Source organism: Spea bombifrons, chromosome 11 (assembly GCF_027358695.1).
Source record: "Spea bombifrons isolate aSpeBom1 chromosome 11, aSpeBom1.2.pri, whole genome shotgun sequence".
In the NCBI taxonomy this organism is placed as follows: Eukaryota; Metazoa; Chordata; class Amphibia; order Anura; family Pelobatidae; genus Spea; species Spea bombifrons.
The window spans coordinates 17,226,783-17,249,321 of NC_071097.1; the positions used below are offsets into that span (position 1 = coordinate 17,226,783).

Sequence of the window (22,539 nt, forward strand, 5' to 3'; positions counted from 1 at the left end):
ATATATATATATATATATATGTATGTAAAAGAAATGCGTAATGCATGAGTTATTGCTTTTGACTTGATAAAAGGGAGGTTGATACTCTTTAGAGTATGTGTTATGGCTTTTACATCTACACTACTGGACTAACACGTTGGTCCCAAGCAACAAATATATGTGTGTGTATGAGCGTAACATGCAGGGTGTCTGAAACTTACATATTTACTTAGCTTTCATGTCAGTAGTAGGCATGTCCTTCCTTAGCCTCCCTCACAACACTTAGTCTGTTGGGATGGGACAAATTCTCTCCTACTCCTTGCATGCATTGGCATGCACCTTTGCTTTTTATATATCATTCAGCAGATTTGCCACCAACAATTAAACATAAGTCCATTGTAAGACCCCTAAGAAATTATATTTTTATATATATATATATATATATATATATATAATCTGTTCAAAGAAGCAGGGAAGCTGATGAGAGGCACTTTACAAATTTGGAGGAGTGGGTGGGGGATAGGATGTCCCAAGGTCCTCCCAGGCATTTTGCATAAATAAATAAATCAGCCCCTTAGTGTGCTAGAAGGAGTGGAGGAGGTTACTGGAGGGGGGGTCTCCAGCTGGCTCATCTGATCCCTGCAGTTCTGTAGGAGAGTGCAGAGTGTGTCATGTTACAAAGAAGCGAAGATCAGCTACAGCACAGCTCCCAGCCAGTTGAGAATTACACCTTCCTAGTGGGAAACTTTTATGTCTGACTTCTCAACAACTTTTACAGACCACTGACTATCAAAAGGAAAGAGAAGCCACCAAAAGAAAAAAATCAAACTCATCAGCTTCTAACAGAACTTTCCTCAAACTTTTCTATTACTTTTAATTTGGGATCTTTTTAACTAATCAAAGTGGAGAAGACATTTATTTACTGTTGTCTGTGGACCTCATTCCTATATCCTCCTTGGCATACAGTGATCAGCTGATATTGGATCCACCTTGTCTTGAATGCCAACCTGAACCCTGGATCCTGCTCCTTCTCTTAAGATTGTGGATTATTTATTTGTATTTATTTATTTATTACTCTTCTGGATATGGAGGGGAAGGAGGGTTGGAGAGGTGCTGCTAGCAATGTTGCCTTAGCAAGGAGTTCTAATGACAAGCCCCCTAGGACAGGAGACTGTAGGAAGTGCAGCAGGTTCCCTGCACTCTTGGGATGTGGGTTTGCTATGGTATCTGTATTTTCTCTGGTTCTCAGCCTCCTAGTTCATTTTAGGACCTCAGATCTCCAGTCCAGAGTTTCTCATTTAGAGAAGCAAAGATACACTCAGCTATCTGCCTTAGTCTCTACAGACCAAATGGAGGCTGCTATTTTGGGAAGAGTTGACCAACTGCTGGAAGAGGTTTGTACACATTTGCTTTTTACACCTTTCTGCTTCACTTAAATGTGCAATGAAATGTTTCACACTTTACCCTGCTCTTACACATGCGGATACCCATACACTGCCTATTTTTAAAAGGTACCACCATTCAGTGATAGTATGGAAAGGGGTGTGTGTATTGCTGATGCAGGAAATAAGGAAAATGATCAAATTGCTTCCATGCTTTCTAGGAGAAATCTGAAGGCTCTCCTAATATCTGTGTGGGGTTTTCCATTGATTTAAGATCATAGGTAATTTAACCCAGCTAGGAATGTGTTTTATAAACCATTTGATCCATACACTTTATGACTTAAACTATCCATTCTTTATTATCTTTTTATTTATATAGCCCCACCAATTCACAGCGCTCCGTACAATACATATATTCAAAACTTTAACAAAACTAAAACTGAGTTAAGCCAAGGAGATTAGTTAAAGAAGGCCCTGCTTGCAAGTTTACAATCTGTTACACCTACCACATATTTTATCACAAATGATACAAAGCGCTCACTTGTGCAATATTTATCTTTTTATGTGGTTCATTTTAATGAGATTTCGGTGTCTATATGCTCAAAATGAGTGGAAATCTGTCTATCTGTCGTCTGAGTCCCACATGTACCTTTTCTTTAACTCTGCATAATGTTTGCTAGGCTTTCCCATCCTAACCATGACAGGATGTTGTACATCATTGTGTCATGTGTTGACCACAATGACAATGATGAAGCTATATTAGGGTAACATTCACATCATTAAAAATCTAATCCAAATATGCTTAATTTGTTTTTAGCTTAACAATGTATATTTACGCATTTTAGTAAAGGCAAAAACTGGTGAAATGGTCAGGCTTCCCTCAGATGTTGACCCCACGTTATTGGATGGTATTTTATTACTTATAAAAACTCTCTTAGTTGCTTTAGTCAGTAAATTTTAAATCCATGCTAGAATATGCAGTGCATTATAGTCTTTCCAGTTAAGTTTATTCATTTTGATTAAAATAAAAACAGCCAATAAATGTGTTCTATTTGGATACAAATAACCATAGTACTGGTAAAGTAAACAAGTGACCGTACCCCATTTGATTGAGCAACATATGATTAATATTTTAATGTAGCATACATTTCTGGACATTGAATGCCATGAGTGTTTTGGAAAGATCGTGTGGTGTTTACAAATAAGAGAGAGAAAAGTGTACTTTTTGGTACAATTTGTTTGCATATTTATTTGCATAAATTCGGGTTTATTCATAATCTACATTTCTGGTACAAAGTTACAAATGTGGTGCAGTCACCATGGAAACCAATTGACTATCGCTGCTGATTGCTCTATGTTCAACACTTAGCTCCAAAGGTGCACTTTATGAGTAATTCACGGTCTTCATAACTGGTGGAACCATTGGATTAGCAATAGATTGGCTGAGTTATCACTTTGGAAATGATCTACTTGCACTTATATCCTAGTTACCTGAGGCTATGTAGCCTATCCATCTGTGACTGATATTTAGCTCACAAAAGATACAGTGTTTTATAGGTGTTAAACACAACAGAACAGATGTACAATCATCCACCACCTTCAAAGTTTTGAAGACTCAGCATAGCTGTTGAAAGCAGCTGTAGGAAAGATTTAACAGTTCGTAGAAACATTCCATCCAAAACTAGAAATTTTGCTTCACTGGTGCTTTTACAAAAGCATAGTAATAATCTGTTATTTTCTTATGTTGATAATATTTATTTCCATAAAAGGAACCTTTGTATATGCTGTCCTTTTTTTTGGTTTGTTTGCGCATTCTGGCGCCCAACTTAATATGACAGCCTATTCTTGTCATTAAGAAGTCACTATAGTCGCCTGTTAGCCATTGTAAATCAGTGTGTAAAAATAACTGAGATGCATGAGCCAACCACTTGTGTACACGGGAAATCAGATTACTGTATGAAAGTTGTATTTTTTATTATAATGTTAAGGAAAGTTTCCAATACTTTGTACTCTGAATATGACCGCAAACTTTTATTTACCATGCACGCATTTCTAAGAATGTGTGAAAATGGTATACTAGTTCATTTTCATTGACCGTTTTAAGTATTGAACAGACAGTATTGAGTAAGACATTATTATTTTTATTATAATTCTTATTAACCAGTAATATTTTCTGATGTGTTATATGATTTCAATTTGGGGTTATTAACAAGTGTATTAAAAAAAACATACTAATACAATAGAACCTGAGGACCCTGCTCATGAGCTTATAATAATGTCTTACAGTAACGCCATAAAAAGTCCACATTGAAAATGATGGGATTGCAGGTGCCCCGCAATCACATTGTAGAGACATTGCTTACAACTCTTGAGTATCCACTGTACACTGGTATGATCTGAGAAGTTTACTTTGCTGGATTCGGCTGACTGCAAACGTAGCACAGAATCTTTGACTTCAAAAAGCAATCATGACTAATCATAATGCAGTGAAATGTGCCTTTCTGCATTATGCATTATTTGTAACGGAACTGAAGGTGAATTTAAGAAACCTTATTTTAAAACAAATCATCAAAAATGTAATACTTCTTACCAAATCATTAATTTATACATAGAGAGAAGCATATTGGCATCAACTGTCTTATTCACTGCTCGTATTATATTGGATTATCTTTGCATTACTTAATTCTCAGTAATAGCAATCATCTTTACATTTATACATCACTTTAATAGCATTTTACCAAACCAGACAGCTGAGGAGATGACTTTCTTTGCCTTATCTTGCGTCTTCCACATTGACGCACACTGATACCTAGAAAATTATTTCTGTGGATTATAGTCCCTTAAAAACTTGCAGACTCGGTCTGCTGACAGCTGTCAGTGCAGCGAGTTCCCTGCTTGCTTTCAAAGCAGACATACATAGAATGAGTCATGTTTGTGGGGGCAAAATATGTGAGTAGAGACAAGGTTCGCATATTTTTGGTAAGCATTTCTGGTAATACGTATTCTATTCAACAATGGAATCTGCTGCCTCATTCAGTAAGAAAAGCTCAAGGATCTCGGTAATTTGGTATGTACATTATAATGAGGCTAGTTTACACCCCATTAATGCAGTAAAGTTGACAAATTCCAAAGGTGTAGCAAAGCCGGAACTGGGTCGAGAAATCAAAAGCAACGGCTTTATATAAATTTCAAATTAAATTTTCACAGCCTTCACAACATTACTTATTTAAAGCCTAGTTGAACAGTATAAAGACATTTCACATGTTCTTGTAATCTCCTATATCTAGTTGAATTAATGTGCTGTGTTTCCCTCTGATGTTGAATTCAGAATTCTTGTGTAGGTAATTACAATGTTTGAAGTAATTTATGTTTAATTCATATCTAACTGTGTAATAATTCAGAGGACAAGTCAAGTTATCTTCATGTATGTCCAAGTTGAAAAATGTAATAAAAAGTGAATACAATGGCAGTTATATAGACCGGTGCAAGTCATAAGCCAAGTCTGGAAAATACCTGGTGGACTGATGCGTAGTTATTCATTGTGCTGAGCTCACTATCCTATGCTTTTCAACTGTCCGGCTTTTGCACAGGACAGTCCTGATTTGTACACACTAAGCCGCTGTCCCACCGAGATCAAGATCTAGATCTTAGCTCTACAACAGGATTAAGGTCCGGAAAAAGCATACTGCATTCATACATACAGACACCGGAGAATGCATAAAGTCGTGCTGACACTTTGAGAGACATTCTACCTTCCAAGCTCTGCCCCTGGCGTCCAGATTCACCAGGGGTAGAAGTTGGGAGAGATGCTATCAATGTCCCAATTCTGGTCCTACTGTTACATGTTTGATGTACCCTTTTGCATAGAGGTTGTATCTACCCCCATGCTCTACCTATGGTTAGCCAGATTAAGCCCTGAGGCCCCTATGACAAACATATTAACTCCCACTCAAGTCCACCTCTTGTTCTAACATTTCCCCTCCTTTTAAGTAATCTTCCCTTCTCTACTCTGTTAAATCCCTTTAAGCATTTAAATGTTTCTATTACATCTCTCTACTCCCTTCAAGCTATACAGATTTAGATCCCTGTAGATATTTTTTATTCTGCAAACCACACACCAGTTTGTAGCCCTCCTCTCCTTCCTGAGATAGGGTCTCCAGAACTGTCCACAATAGTCTAGGTCCCTCCTCCCTCGTCCTGCTACTAATGCCTCTTGCTATACAACCCAGCACCCTGCTTGCTTTTCCGACACTAAAATAAAAATTAATAAATTGTGCAATATAGTGCTCAAATCACTACAAACATCCTATATTTGCAAAATATATATGTAACAAAAACAAAGTGAGAGCACTACCATATAATGCTGGATCTTAAATGGAAGGAAGAATATATGAAAAAGTAAATCAAATTTGAAAAAGTATAAATTTGTTTTATTTGAGGGGAGGAATATGAAGTTTGGGCCCGGTTTCATGTTGTATTAGCTTTTTTACTAAGCCTACTCCTCGTTAATTTTGGATAACCACATCAATTTCAGTATTTATTTAAAACTAGGACAGTGTATACAATGTTCCAAATGGTTCAGTATTGGGCCCCACAGGGGCTTTGTAAAACGTATACTTCATTTTTCTTGAACAACCAATGAACTGCTGAATCTCCAACTTTTTTTGTACAAACAAAACCTGCAGTTTTTTTTATTTAGAAATGAACGCGTCTTGCATTTAAAAAAACGCGTAAGATCTAATTAAAGAAGTGTGATTTGATGCTCTTATAACTGGTTTCTCCGGTTTCTCTAGGCCAATACTTCTTAAAAATAGTTTTAATCTTAAAAGCATGGTTTCTATAATTGGTTTTGAATCTATAGAGGTAATTATTTTCTGTAGTTGCTTCCTTTCTTTTCTCAGTTAATAATTCATCTCTATTCATTCTTAAGACTTTTCTTTTCTTTTCTCTAGAAGTTGTTTAGGATCGTGTCTTTGTAGAAATATCTTACTTATATTTGCTCCTTATAAATTTGAAATTCGAGCAGTTCCTCCTAATTTTTCTCATTTGGGCTTTGGGAATATTTTTTAGCCAGTTAGGATGGTGCCATGAACAATAGTCTATCAAGCTTTTTCCATCCATAGGTTTAAAATATGTTTTACCCTATATTTCCCCTTTGTTCTTGTATAATGTTAAATCTAAAAAATCAATATAATCTTTAATTGTTACTAAAGTGAAGTCACTGTATTCATTGTGATTGGTATAATGAAAAAAGTCAAATATATTTTGCCATTCTACACAGTTCAAATCTCTAATACTATGTGTAGAATCCTTGATCTATGAAGGGGCTATGGATACATATCTTAACAACATATTCCTTCTGTTAGGAAAACCATTGCATTATGTATTCAAATATTTTGACATCCAAACCCAAAGACTCCAATTGAGTTATACGTTTTCTATGGGGGACACAGTCAAACATAAATCTGCTATATAAATGGCTCCTCCTTAGTCCATTATTTTAGTTACTTAGTCCAAAAAAATAGTTAGTTTGAGAAGATATTCCTGCAATACACCCATGCTGTTTCTGACCATGAATCCAGATATTTTACATCCAGATATTTTACAATCCTCTACCATGGTAAATATTTTTAATGGCATTTAAAGTAAAAAAAAAAAAAACACAATTTGACTTTCAAATAGGTTTACTTTAAGAGGGTTCCAGTGACAGTTCTGGAGATAAATAGCCATCATCCAAGTCATCCAAGTCAGTCTTGATGGCTCTTGAAAAGAAACGTGATAACACATTGTGCTGCCTTTGAACAGTTGGGGAAGTTCATATCATTATCAAGAGTAAAAAGTACATTGTCAGAAGAAGGAAAAACTTCAGATGAGGGGTTATTAAATCTTTCCCCTGCAGGGGGTATCTGCACAATTTTAAAATTTTGCTAGAGCTCCAAAGTTTTCCTGGTCCAGGCTAGTAACTTTTTATTTTGGCTGGTAAACACTGATGATACTTTCCCATTAAAATACGAATCTCAGGTCCATGATTCCAGTCTGATTGTTGTAAACACTTGTTCATGTACTTCATTCACCATATTTTTGGTATATACAAAAGGTAGTTTTTTTCATGTTTTATAGTTTTATATTATCATCTGTAAGGCTGGTGGAAGTCCTGTCTTTCATACTTAAACATTATATGTACATATATTGTACAGTGGCTGGGAGTATACCATAAAACTTAAGTTTATAATCCAACACTTTTCTTAAAGCTCAAAAAGGAAATCTCTTGGGAAGACCGGATGAACAGGAAAGGTCAGGAGATAACAATAATAAATTACAGTAATGAGCTAAAATTGCATTGTCTGTTTAACGTATCTCCTGTCTAACAAACTAACCTACAACTACAAACTTTATTTGATACTTAGTTTGAATATTAATATATTTTCCAGCCTTGTCTTTGCTGCCCACCTCCAGCATCCAAACAGTTAATAGTCACCATGCTGTTCCACCTACAGGCTTATAACTCAGTATCTTTGTTCAAAAAAACATAAGGAAATCCAAAATTGTCTTCAGGAAAGTGGAGTGGGCTCTAATTTCTACAGCATATTCATATGTGGGGTTTTTTTTTTTGCTACTCTGATTTGCATTTCCATTGCATTCTGGAAATTTGACTGCAGACCTGTATCATGTCTGTACATCATGTTTTAAAACCAGCATGTAAAACAACTTTATATAGTAGTTAAACTTACGAGCAGTCTTGTCATAGAGCCATGTGCAGTGAAATGTGGCTGGTTTGCTCAAGGATTGGCAGTCTGGATGCTACAATTAAGCAGCTCATAGTGGATTTCTGCCAGTTGTAGTAATGTACATCGCACTTCATGGTGTGCATCATTTTTACAATGTTTCCCAACAGAATATGTTAATTCAACCTTGCAGTCACAGAAACACCCCTTTACAAACACATTTTATTAAGTGTTTTTTAAAGGCACAGTCTACTGCCCCAAATAGCCTTGCCCAACATTAATGGATATGAATATGCTTTTTTGCCTTATTTGTAAAAAAACAAAAACTTTCTGAAAATGAATGCATCTCATCAAAGGATCTGGAGGGCAGGGAAGCATTCTAAATGCATAGAGAGGATTCCGATGAATACAAATGTTAATTACAAGGTACTGCTCACATTAAAGTGCAAATGAGGGCTGGATAATACCTTTAAATATACACTTCACTTAATATGTATATGGCATATACGTTTGAAAAAGGCATTGTCAGCCATACATATACATTATAGCTATGTTGGAATTATTTTTCAGGGGAGAACTGTACTTTGCGTAATGAAGGTCCCCATATTGCAGGGAGCCCTCTTCCCTGTATGTTACTGTGTGTATGTGTGCAAGCATGTTACTGAGTGTGAGTATGTTGCTGTGTGTAAGTATGTTGCTGCGTGTAAGTATGTTGCTGCGTGTAAGTATGTTGTTTTTTTGTGCAAAACCTCTGTTTATTGTACTATGCTGGAAATGTTCACCGTAATGTATATCGCATCTGCTAAAACTAAACCCGCAAGAAATTGCGCAACTGTAATTTCGACTCAAGCAATAAATCTTATTCCAGCTTTATTTGTAAAGTAGTTTTGGGATTTGGTTACTGTTAAAATTAAAATGGGGAAAGCAGAAGTATCACCTTCTTAACCCTTAAGTACCGTGTAATATAGGAAGAATATAGGAAGAAGTTCCCATTTCACATCATTCAAATGTATCCCAAACCCTTTTATCAAGTTTGATATCTTAAATATTAAGATGTCGAATTAATTATGGTTATAGGTGGTTTATATAGACTGCAGGGGAAAATGTGGGTTAAATTAAACATAGATAAAAACAGATTTTTTTTATGTTTATTGTTATCACTGTGCTGAAAATGTTACAGATAACGACAAGTACAATACAGCTATTGACATACAGATCCCAGAGGGGTGAAGGGCCCTTTTCCCGCCGGAACTAGCCAACTGTGCGGTCTTTTGCCCCTCATCGCCCTGCAGCCCTATTTTGAAAGCAAAGGGGTGAAGCAGTCACCTGGCATTTATGTTAGCATGAGGTAAAAATACATCAAACTGTCCCCGGCTGTAAAAATATGAAGCAAGCAGTGGGATGCTCATAACTGCCCTGAAATAGATTTCTAAGATGGATGTGTAGTTAAATTGAGGCCTGCTATATTTCAGTCCGGACATTAAAGAACGTGTGACATGTTGTACATGAAAGAGGGTGTTAATCTTGCTTTTCTGGCTCACTACCAATTATAATTGTGCAAACTCTCTTTTCTATGTTTACCTGGCTATCTATAAACCCAGAGTAATCATTTAATTGAAAACTAAGGTGTATGTATTAAAATTGAGGCCCCATTGGCAGGCATTTTGAGAAAGGGGCCTTTGCCCCGAAATCTTTGCACATTGTTGGGTGTGTTAATTTGGTGACACTAGTTAACATGAGGAGTGTATATATACTTCTGTTTTGCTTTGAAGCTCTAGTCTGTGTTATAGCAAATAGCTTATGTTATCGATGGAGCCCGTCCCGTAGTGTAAATGGGCCAGTTAGGGAGGCCAGAGACCTACCACCCTCCTGGACCTGCCTTTCTAGGCCTTGATGGCCTAGGCCACAATACAGTGTTGTAATGTATATAAAGCAATAAAACTAAATGTTTGAGGTTTACAGGATACCGTGTGAACAAAGAACCAAGTCAAAGACGGCATTTTGTGTTCAAAATCCAATTCTGTAAGTTATTCAAAAACAATACCAAAAACAAAAACACACAATAAAAATCCTTTTGTAATAGGCACTTTAAAGAAGCCTTAGACGAATCATTAATTACACTCTCTAGAATGTACAGCAAATAAACTTTAGCAGATCTGTAATTGTATCCTTTAATCACATAAACACAAAACACAAGGGTACTTGCTTTTGCATCATATGACAATCACGTATTCCATTTTATATGATCAAATAATTATTCCTGGGAAGGGTTTGGACATTTATCAGTACTACAACTAATGTTTCTTGTGTTTTATTTCACTATAAAAATGGTAAATTCAGCAGAGTAAGCGGAATGGCACCTTTAACACATACAAAAACAACAACTATAATTTAAAAAGTTTATAAATCAAGACATGTATCAACGCAAAGCTATTTGTTTCTCCTTATCTCTGTTTTTCCGTGCTTCAAATGTGGTCCCTTATAGATATTATCTTCTGACCATACCGATCTTGTCGGCCTTATCTGGTGTGACCCACATGAGAAGCTATCTCCATTGTAAATGCTAATATATACTGTTTCATGAAAGGAGATACTTTGTCTCCATTTCATCACCTAAGGATTTTAGCTCCTTAAAAGGATCAGTCGTAGTAATTTATCACTTCAATAAATGCAGGTTTAAATATTTTAGTTCCTTTTTGAAGGGATAAGTTATCAATGTCAATTTGGGTTTTTATGTGGAAAAAAATAAGAGAATTTATAGAAGTAAATGGTGCATCAGATAAGTGCCTATGCTCACAACCAAGCATATACTCAACTTATGTGTATATCCATATGTCCAAAACAAGTCGGAAAATCCATTTCCTGTCATAAACAAACGCTAAGGTGAAGGGTCAAACAGAGTCCGAGTCTTTAAATCTGGTTTTGAAAAAAGTGGTTCTTATCTGCCATCACCCCAAAGTCCCTGTTCACTAGGAATTGTTTGTTTAAATAAAGTAATGAAAGTAAAGAAAGTAACCAAACAAAGTCAAGAAATTAACCTCTAGTGTTTTATTTGGTAAGGGGGCAGGGAGGGCAATAGCCCCCTGGGCTGCTCTGATTTTGAGATCTTGGGCCACACTGACACACCAGAAGCCTTTTCTGTGTTTTATCTAAGGTTTAATATACAGTCACCAAGATGTTTAATATATGGTCAACAGGATGTATATTGTAACAAGGCAGCATTTGTTCCCTAACAGCATCCTTTTTTGTGTTCCTTTTGACAAATTTATATTGGAGTGGGCCTAATTGTGCACATTTTGCATAATTGCCCTAGCTGTCATTAGACAAATGTTTTGGGACACTATGTTATTGGGCCTTTAGCTTGGTCTGAATGGGCTCCGTGATCTGAATGGCAACAGACCTCCCTTGGGTAAATGCAAAGTCAACTATGGTAAAAGTTATAATAAAATAAATGGAATGGGAGAAATGATGGCGTCAAAAGGAGATCATTTTGATATAATTTGATTCAAATATGAATGTTGTTGCCTTTGATCATACATTTCAATAAGCTGCTTATCCCAACAGGAAATTTTGTGTAGTAAATTGCATATATGATCTCTTCATTTTTTTAATGATTTTGAACACATTAGAAGTTCTGTTTACATAACGATGAGTTCAGCTTTGATGGGAAACAACTGTACGCTTTGACGTTTACTGAGCTGATGAAAATTTTGCCAGGCTGAAAGTAGACTGGAACTCATCAGCAACCCTCGTAATAACAAGATCTGAATGTTTATCTGCATTCAGCAACACATCATAGTCCTAATATTCAATTAGTCATAATTAACGAAACAACCTACTGAGTACGGGTGACGACTCCTTGTGTAAGGATTTTTGCTTTATTAAAATTCCTTGTTTTTGGCACAGATGGGCTCCATTTTTCTTATTATCGGGGCAGGCAATTGAAACCTGACAATTATTATTCTGGTGTGACTTAACAGTCCCCATAAAAGTCTTGAGAGCTTTGCAATCTGTTACACTTAAGTACTCAAAAGGGCTGTATACACTAAACAGTGAGTGGAGGTAAAAATCCCATCTCATTGTTATATCTATTCATTGGGAAGGATATACCACTGTTTTCTCCTATAAAAAGGGCTGAGTTGGCCCGCCATAACTGTACAATGCCACTGCTATATAAATTAATAAATAGTTACCAAGCGGGCCCATCTGCAAAGTTGGTAAAAAACTAAGAAATTATTCAGCAAGTCTATGTCTCTCAGTTTAGTGATTAAACCCGCAGAGGGTTAATATGGCATTGTTTGAGAGGTATTTTTAACCTCCAGTGGGGCATCTTTTCCTTTTTTGATATTTCTGTTTACCGTCTCCTTAATATATACATGCCTCTTGTTTACATTTCTTTACTTTATGTTATTTCCATTTTGCAACATGTATTTGTTTTTTAAATTGATTTTAAATGTTCTACAGACAGAGATATTTAATGGTGGTTTAATCTGTTAGAGGATTATACAAATACAAAAAAAATGGTTCAGAGCTGGGAGTAGTTTTTGAACGGAGGTGCAGGCAGCAACACAAACCTTTCTGGCTTGAAGGTAGAATCTTTGGGATAGGTGTGGCGGTTGCGCCTAAGCGCTATATAGTGTAAGTGTTTCCTGTTATTATTCACCTTGGCTCCATAAGACATACTGCACTATTTTTCATTTTTTCTTCATTTTACATATCTCCATCCCCTGGTTATATTGGAAAACCCTTACAGCCATCGTACCCTTAGGCGCGACCGCCACACTTATTAGAGAATTATGTCTGATGTTACATTTGATTGTAAAGAACATAACTGCACACCAGAAAACTGACATTAAATAAAATATAAATGTTATTGTCTATGGTTAGCAGGAATTTAATTCCATTTGAATCAGTGAAAGGTTTTATGTTGCATATTAAGTATTTAATAATTGGAGATCACAGCATGTGATATGATATGTCATGATATGTCATATGGTATGACATCAAAGCATGTTTACCTAAATGGTAAATTATACACTATACTGTGCATTCATAATCTGCTGCACTGATTAACATTGTCTTGAAGCAGCTATAAAATCAATGATGAACAAACTGAACTGAGGTACCTTGAGAAGAAAGGATAAGACAGTTTAGTTAAAACACGTTAAATATTGATTTACGATCAGCACACTGCAGGATACACAATTGTAGGAGCTTGCTTTGCTTTTAGTTGCCCATAGAAAGTTGCTCATAGAATGTATTGGAAAATAATATGTATATTTTGATACAAAATCATAAAATGAAGAAACATAGAAATTGATGGCAAATAAAAAATCATTCAGCTCATCTAGTCTGCCCGTTTTCCTGCTGTAAAGACATGCATGTTTACATTTCCTTACTGTATTAACATCTGCCACCTTCTCAGTAAAGTCAAACTTCCTTACATTTTGTTCCCACCTCTGACACTATAGTAAAACTAACAGAAGCTAAGGCAACTTGGCTCCTGTGATTTTCCAGGCATGTATGTATGCAGTCATGTATATATAATGTATAATGAAATTGTGAAATATCATATATCTCAATGTCAGTGTTCTCACCGGTTCCCCAACTTAGCATAGTTCTCTGATCCTCATTTCTTAGATGTAAACTATCCTGTGTTCTCTGCAAACCATATGGAAGACTAGCTCTTGTTAGACATCACCAGTATTCAATAGGATGTGCTTACAATACGGTCTAACACCACGGGGAAATGCTTAGTGTACACTTGGCATCCATGGACGTAGAAGCTATTTGGCCTGTGGAAATCTGAATAGGATTCAGTTCTGCTTTTTCCTGTGCAGTAGTGCCTGCCATTGCCGCCAAGTATGAACATTAGAGGAACAGCAGCAGCTGTCATCTGAGGCTGGGTCAGTGTGAGGTGACAGAGGTTAGGCAACTGGCATGAATGTATGCCATCCCCTGGAGATGTTGTCTTTACAATGCTTAAACAGACCCTTCTTGATGTTAGGAAATTAAAATGTAGGTTCTGCTTATATGTGGAATGATGGGAATACTCTTTTTCTTCCAGCTAGGCAGCTTCCAAAGAAGGGGCTGTGCAAATTCCGTCGTTTTCTATTCCAAATATTTTCAAAGTTAGGGAACTTTTTAGAATGTGGTCCTCAGATCACGACCTACATTGGTATCACATGACAATTAAGCATTCCCAATGTGGCACAATTATTTGAGTTCCTTTTCTAGTTCAGTAGATGTTAAGGAAGAAGGTCTGTTTTCACTTAAACTCCTCCAGTAAGGAAAAACAAGTTTGTTTGTATTCATTTGCCCCCACCACACCACCTTAAACCTATAATGCCTTTAATCCCACAAGTATGTTGATTTTGGATACTATTTTATAGTAAAAAAAATACTGAAATGCTTACCTAATTAAATAATTAACCTTAACCTTAACTTTTAGTGTGTTTAAAGGTGCTATTCCAGTAACTGTGTTGCAATTAACGTTGTTGCAACTAAATGTAACATAAAGCAATAAAATGCGTAGTACTATTGAATGTCCTTTCCAAAAAGAATCTTTAATTGTAAGAAATAATTTCTTTGTTTTCATTTTTTCAAGGAATCCTTGACTGCCACATAACAACAAAGCTTTCACTGATAGGTTGTTGCCATAGAAAGTAAAAAAGCATTTTGTCATTAAGTGGAATAAAGAGTAACAGATATGTCAAGGTTTTAGTTGCTAAACCTCCTAGAGCATTCAATTTTTGTATTGCGGAACAACAAATGTAATCGAATAGGTTAGCTCTTAGAATAATGTTTTCTGTTGTCGTTATTACTGAGATCTAAGATGCAAAATGTAATGTTTGACATGTGAATAGTTGGTTTATACATCTAATTTCATGCAATAAAATTGGTTAAGTTCATTGTTTGGACACTTTCCTTTCTTCCTATTAAGTGTGCTCTAGAAATTTCCCAGATCTTCCACTGAGTTCATTTTGAACATCTGCATTCTCTTACATTGACAGGTATACCAGGGATGTTCAATGGTTGAATGAGTTTATTACTACGCCAATGATAGTGAGCTTTCTTAACACTGCCATCCATTACTCTATTGTGGTATTCAAAGTGCTCCGTGGCTTTGAAGTTTACCATTCATTGATAACGTATTGTTATGTTCCATTGATGCTGTAATAGAAGTCTCATGAGCTTCTCTTGTTATTGGAAACAGTAAATGGATCATTAAACATGGAGTATTCTCCTCCCATCTATTCAGCATTACAAAAACGTATGGGAAACCTTCCATTCCGTAGAGAAGGACTATGCTGCCACATTCATTTTTCCACTCCCTGCAGGGCCTACTCTACATAACCACTACCCAGTATGCAAAGATGTTTCAATAGTCTTTTTGTCTTAGACTGATTTCCTTCTAGAAAATTCTTGTACACTAAGCCAGCACCATCTATGTCTCTACTCGTTGGATTCGTGAGAAAAAATTATTTCATGTATACGTATTTATTTTGGTTTTAAAGATGTAGCTTTAGTTGACTTATGTTATACTCCCAGCTTTAAATTTGATACCATTTGTCTGCTGTAGAAAGATAGAACATCATAAAGCCAATGGGAGATCTATATTGACAATACAAAAACTGATTCTGGTGCTGGTCAATTCAACCGGTCCGTACTAACATTTTGTTTACTGTGGTGATAACAGCTCACAGCTCTCCTGCAAACTCTCCCTTAGTAAAAAAAAAAACTCCAATGAATGATGAGTCGAACACTACAGTTTATTATTAATGAATGGTAAAATATCTAATTTATTTTCTATTGTGAGTACAAATTACAGTTTCAGGATATATAGGTCAACGGCTAAACAATGTCAATGCTTTCAGGATCTCTTATGCCCTGGTGAAGGGCTATTTCAATTACAGGAACGCCAGCACTACAGTGTATGCAATACATGAAATAGGCGCGGGAAATAATACTGCCACATTAATGATATGCCATGTACCCTCATATCTTTTTATTGGATGCCCTAAAAACAGAGACATGTGACAGTTGGTAAGTATGCAGGATGCATGTGAGGTCCGAATGGATTATAAGATGGTTTGAGCAGGGCTCTCCTCACCTGTTGTTCCTGTTAGTCAAATTGTTATGTTATATACTACTTGTTATGTCCTGTCTACCCATTGTACAGCGCTACGGAATTTGATGGCGCTATATAAAACAATAAATAATAATAATAAATGTATTCCTTTTTTATATGACAATTCATATTCTCATTTTTATCATGATGGTTGCTGTAAAATGGAGGGAAAACCTGAAATAAAATGCTCTTCCACCTACTTGTTTCTAACACTGTTAAATGCTCAAGCCCTTCCTAGAAAGAATTTTGTATTATTAGGTAGAATTTAGCCTTCATAGTTTTTCAGGGAATACTTACCAGCCTTGTGATACAAAAGCATTTGTTTTGCTTGTGATACAAAAAGCATTTGTATTGTTTCAATGTGTTTAACCCTTTAGCGGAAATAATAAAATGACTTGAGTGCTCAGGTAATGTTTTGTGGAACTGCACCTTTAAACAACACGTTGCTTTTTTGTGTAGAGCATAAGTACTATTTTTGTAGTGCTATAGCTTACCAGCAGAGCAGCATATCAGGTCAGGACAGATTGAAATATATAAGCATTGGCACATATTAGGGGACTGGGTCGCTGCACCTGCCCACATATTGCATATTGCAACATAAATATTGCACTCTTATGCTTATGCTTTAAACATAAAGGCTTTCAAAGGGTTAACGCACGCCTGGTTGTTGTTAATCTGGATCTTACATCTCTGAACATGTGTTAAAGTATTAAGCATCAGATTTTTGAAGGCTAAGGTTGCATAAAGGCCCTTCTTTATCTTCACGTTAATAATATAGGACACTCCCGGCTTAAAATGCACCTGTCATCCAAAAAATGGCATGGTAGCATTTTATATTGGATACTATTTCATCCATATATTGTCCTTGCCATTATACTTGCGAATGTATACGTTTATGTGTGCAATATTTCCGTATCGTATGTTGATATCTATATGGCGCGTCACTAAATGCTAATATAAAATAATATACATTTATGAGTAAAAGATCCACTTTATACTCTGTAACACACAAACTAGTGTAGAAAATATAAATTAGATGTGGAACAAATTAGTCCCCAAAATGCTCAGATACCATATCTTCTATGGCAGATGGATTGAGCGTTCATCAAATTATCTGTTAAAAGACTACATCAAACAGTTTGCTGCAAGATATAAACAGTTTTTATATAGTATAGTATTGTTGTTATATATTGTTTATTGGCTGTTTTTACATCTTTCAGTGTAACAAAAACTATGTTAATGATATGTTTGCTCTTTTCATTACAGAAATTAAAATCTCATATACCAAAGCTTCGAGAAGCAAGAGATACATCGATAAAATGCCTTTGTCCACCTGGTAAGAAACTGAATTTTGAGACTTTTCTTCCATGTCTGTCCACTTACCAAACATAAACTAATTAACCTTTGGCCAGGCAAGCATTTAATCAATTCGTACCTGTATAGACAGACACCAAGCTGATAAGGTACCCGTGGGCCTTATTGAGATTCTAATGTCAGTGATAATTGGGTAATATCACCATAACTTCTTTATAATGTTTAGGAAATTCAGACTAGCAAATGTAGCATTAGCAGTGTCAGCAGGATGTTCAACAGCTACTGATATACAATGGGTTAATTTTACATGATCCAAGATTTCTATTATTATGTTTCTTGCTTTTATTAGTTTATGTTTGAAATTAGGTTTACAAATGTTCTGATGATCACGTGGAGTGTATGATTTCTGTTAACGTGTTTTGGACAAGAATGTATAGTACGCATTGGGCATGTTCCAAATGTACTTTGGGCGGCTTTATTACTGACCCACATGGCTTTGACATTTGAGTGTTGCCAGCCCACCCCTAAGCAAAAAACAAACAGATAAAAAAATGCATAATATACTATTTTACATACATACGAGTATTTCCGTGTATTGGTTTTTACTTCGCTAACGAGACGGTTAGTAAGAAAAACATTTTGTATCAAGGGAAAACAACATAGTTGTTCAAGAGAAAGCCAAACACTTCTAGACAGAGGTTTTACAAACACTGTTCTTGGATGATTCTGTTAATGGTTTCCTGGACCAGGATTTTCCAGGATCTGATTTTGGGTTACATCCACAACGCCTTCAGATCATGTTTAAAAAAAAACTTAGCTTATCCAGTTGCTGTTTCACATGGCAGCAATTTCCCTCTCACTAATACCTGATGGAAATTATGGATATTTTGGAATTATATGAATAAACATGTATGATCTCCCATCCCATGAAAAAACATAACGTCAAACATGTGGTATTTGCCACTGTGCATTAAAGTAGCCTAGTTATCTTTAGTGTCTGCCAGGAAAACAAGTGTATTATTATTGCATTTGGTAATGTGGTGCTTAATTCCATATTAATTTAACCAAAGAAAAACGCAGGGTATAATGACTAGGTTAAACTAACAGCAATTTTACTATACTGGAATGCTGCCAGATTTAAAATACAAGTCTAGATCTATCCACAAACCATAGAGAGAGGGAATTGTTCACAGCATGTATAACGCCATACATTAATTATATTTATCAGTTCAGTCCACATTAAGAGAAAAATATATCTAATCATTCAACCTTGGTTCTTTAGTATTAAAATAAAAATATATATAAATACTATGGGTTTTTTTGGTTATCGACGACAATAGAAAAGTATTTTAGGGCCACATTTTAACCTATGTATATTTTATATTATTTCTTTGTGTATAGGTATGGTATACCACATGACCACATGACACACAAAGCAAAAATACTCTTTGATGCCCCTTCACATTTATTTTCTATTTTAAGTAGCATTATGTTGTTTTTTGGTACAAAATGTATAAACACATTTCCTGTTTTGATTTACTGTTTTTAGGGCTATAAATGTTCTGATACATTCATATGCACCTGGGATGTTGGTCTCAGTAGGGTGATCTGCCTCTAGCAATGGCTGCCACCAATGGCTGTGATGCCTGATGCTAAGACTGGCCTTGTGGTAGATTGTGTAATTGGCAATAGAGAATATAATGTTGATGCCAGTACAACATCCTTTTATGTTTTTGGCCATTTATGGAAAGTGGGGACTTGTTGTGGTATTATCTTGATTGGATTATTCTGAAAAGATTTCTTTAGAAGTAGAATTCAAACAAGTTAATCAACCGCCTTAAAGTTTTTTCTTTCTTCTACAAGATAGGGATTATAAAAAAAACACTACTACTCAAACACTGATATATATGTATCAGTGGGAGGCATTTAAACCGTTCAAGAGGAAGCAGCAGGGAAATAAAGTTTTACAACTGTTTTATAATCATCCGTATCCATGCTGTTAGAAGCCGTGTCACAGAACAATAGATTTTCTTGACCCCAATATTTATTTATAGAACACGATAATGTTCCGTCACATACAGTAAATCTCTGGCTCACACGGGACCATGAGAGCCTATTCTTGGGAAGCTTGTACTTCACATGATGTCACCAGATTTCCAAATTCAGATAGGGCATGGGTTTGCTGCTGCCGTTAGATAAACGTTTTCCTCTCAATAACACAGTTTTATGTGTTTTCACATCTGAATGATACTCACATTGTACCATGTATGCATTTATTGCTTAGTAATGAACAAATATGGAGCAAATACATTTATTATTTTTTTTTCTTGTTTTGCCTTTTATACCAAAAAATGTATTATGTATGCTGTAAATAACTCATCAAGATAAGTAAAAAAAACCCCGATGTATTATTTTTGTAGAATTACAATTTATTAATTTATATATCATCTTGCACCGTACAAAATTTATCAAACCTTGATCCCACGTGTGCACTGCTCCTGGTGTATACGTCATGTGAGTAATGACATGTATGTCAGGTGATCATTTATTATGTCATAATATGCAATGTTTTAGGGGGTGTTACATGCACAGCTTGAACTGGTTAACACTGTGACTAAAATATGCCTCCTGTCCACAGCATGTGTTAACCCTTTCAGAGTGGAAATGGAGACCCTCTGTAACATTTTGTAACATCTTGTGGCACCCGAATCATTAGTAGCTAATTCAATTGTAAGCAACAATATGCACTCGTTGTAAACGGCTGCATATGATATATACATGTACCATGTGTAATTTTGAAATAACATTCTGTGTGCTAGAGGGTACAGTTATTAGGCTAAGATGTCTTATCACATTTCCACTTTTGCTAGAAATTTCTCTAAGCATGCGACATCTGAATTGAAAGCCTCTTCTTTATAGACATGTTCTGTGTATATTTACACATACATGCCAGCAATTCCTTACGCGCACTATGGAGATTTACTGCCCTCTCTCCATTGTAATGTTGCTACACAAATGTGTGATATCTCCAGACCTGTGACACATATTACAAGCTTAAGTTGTTATCTTCTAATACGGTTGATTTTATGAAATAGACCAACTTGTATTTTCTTCTCATGTAACTGTTAAAAGTAACTAATGTCTTAAATATTTCACTGGACACTGTGGATCTTTTAATAACAATAGGAGATTTTTGGAAAACATTCCCTTGTGGAGCATCAGCTTAAACTAAAGCATTCATAATCTTAAAGTATATTGCTATACTGTTAGCATGGACTAGCTAAGACAACAACAACAAAAAAACCACTATATTATTATTATTATTATTATTATTATTATCATTATTATTATTATCTGTTATTTATATAGTGCCAACAATTTATGCAGCGCTTAATACAATATATTTAAGGGGTATGACAAGTTGAGAATTGACAGACTAAGACAAGCTTACAATCTTGAGTTGTATGTGTTCCCAAATGGGTAAGACTACCTTTGCTTAACAAAATGAAGTTTTTGTGACATACCGAACATTTTTAGTGTTGTCTCCATATTCAGTGTTCCCCTTGCCTTTCTCAGCAGCACCAAAGTAAAATAGAGCTCAACTGCCACACTCATTGTCCTTTTCACACCAGTCTACTCGCTAAAAACTGTCATTCTCTGTCAAAGGTCCTAATCTGGGACTTAAATCCTTCTATGCTGCATTTGGCATATGCCCACCAGTAAAACCATATTCATAAATCCAGACCGTCCTCTTTTAAGACATCTCAAGAACTGCCAGGTATAGGATTGAGAAATATGCATTTTTGTGTGTACCGGGTAATGTGTTTAATTGTGTTAAAGAATTGTAAAATTGGAACAGTTGCCTTATCAAGCTATTTTATTTTTAATGCTCCCAGATATTCTAGAGCACTCTGTATTGTGGAAACCTGTAAGCAGCGATATTAAATGTTTAGCCATAAGGGAACAAAAGGTAAAAATGGCCGTCTGGCCTCTCTTTTAATTTAGATGAACAGCTCAAATAAATTATCATAGTCAGGTTGACCTAAAAAGCTGCTTATTACTCCAATATAATGAATTACAAGGTACAATTGGCACTACTGCATGTCAAAATTCAACGTCACAAGGCCTGAGAAAGGGTTATAAGATTTCCGATGTCTCTGTGAACAGTCAGCGTGAGTTGTACTTGTCTGTTTCTTGGTATGGATTCCTAGAGCTTGTCAGTGATAGATGGGTATCTATCTACAGTGCTGGTATCGTTCCAAGCTAGTTACCAAATCCGGCTGCTCTTACACACCTTCAGATCTTTACTGTCAGGGCTGGTGTCTTTTCTTGTGCTTGTGAGAAATAAGGAGTATGAAACCTGAGCAGCCTTTTATACAGAAGTCTTGGAGACTACCCATAAACCGAAGGATTAAGACTCACAGCTGCGTCATTTCCCTTTTGCTTATGGATGATCCTTAAAAATGCCAATGCTATCTCTGCTATGTTGGAAGCTGGCACTGAGCAGTTATTTCTTTTAAATCATCATCCCAAAGTTCATATAATTCAGTTCACAGTTGAAAACCTTCACCAAAGGCAATAAAGCATGGCTGCTATAGTGGAATGCCAGGCAAAGTATGGGTTAAAGCTTCATACAGCTGCCATGATAGGATTATTGTTACAGTGGTGTAACTGAATAACAAAGGTCGGGCCACTATAGTCTGTGAATAGGAAGTGAAGAAGAAAGAAATCTTCTGCGGCATCTCTGGATCCAATTTATTCTAAAACCCTGAGATGAATAAAGGTTAATTACTTCTGGGTAGTTTATTCTGGGACCATTAATGTAGGCAATTGTAAGCATCTGATGTACATTTGCACAGTGACTAAACCAAGACTTTAACAGGCTAAATGGTTCTTATCTGCTGTCAAATTCTATGTTTCTAAGGTAGCCCTCTTGAAGTAGATGTAGACCTTCTCCAAAGCTGCTTTTATGTTGAAAATAAATTTATTAACTGGGGGATAATTCAAG

At 35.8% G+C, this 22,539-nt stretch overlaps 1 protein-coding gene across 1 annotated transcript in view; it reads left to right on the plus strand.

Annotated features, from left to right (window-relative positions):
- Positions 1–573: 573 nt before the first annotated feature.
- Positions 574–22,539, plus strand: part of LOC128468236 (collagen alpha-1(XIII) chain-like) — a 40,231-nt gene continuing 18,265 nt past the window's right edge. The window contains exons 1-2 of the mRNA XM_053449926.1: positions 574–1,373; positions 17,484–17,553. Of these exons, the coding sequence (XP_053305901.1) occupies positions 1,065–1,373; positions 17,484–17,553 (379 nt within the window). The 5' untranslated portion in view covers positions 574–1,064. The remainder of the gene's footprint in view (positions 1,374–17,483; positions 17,554–22,539) is intronic.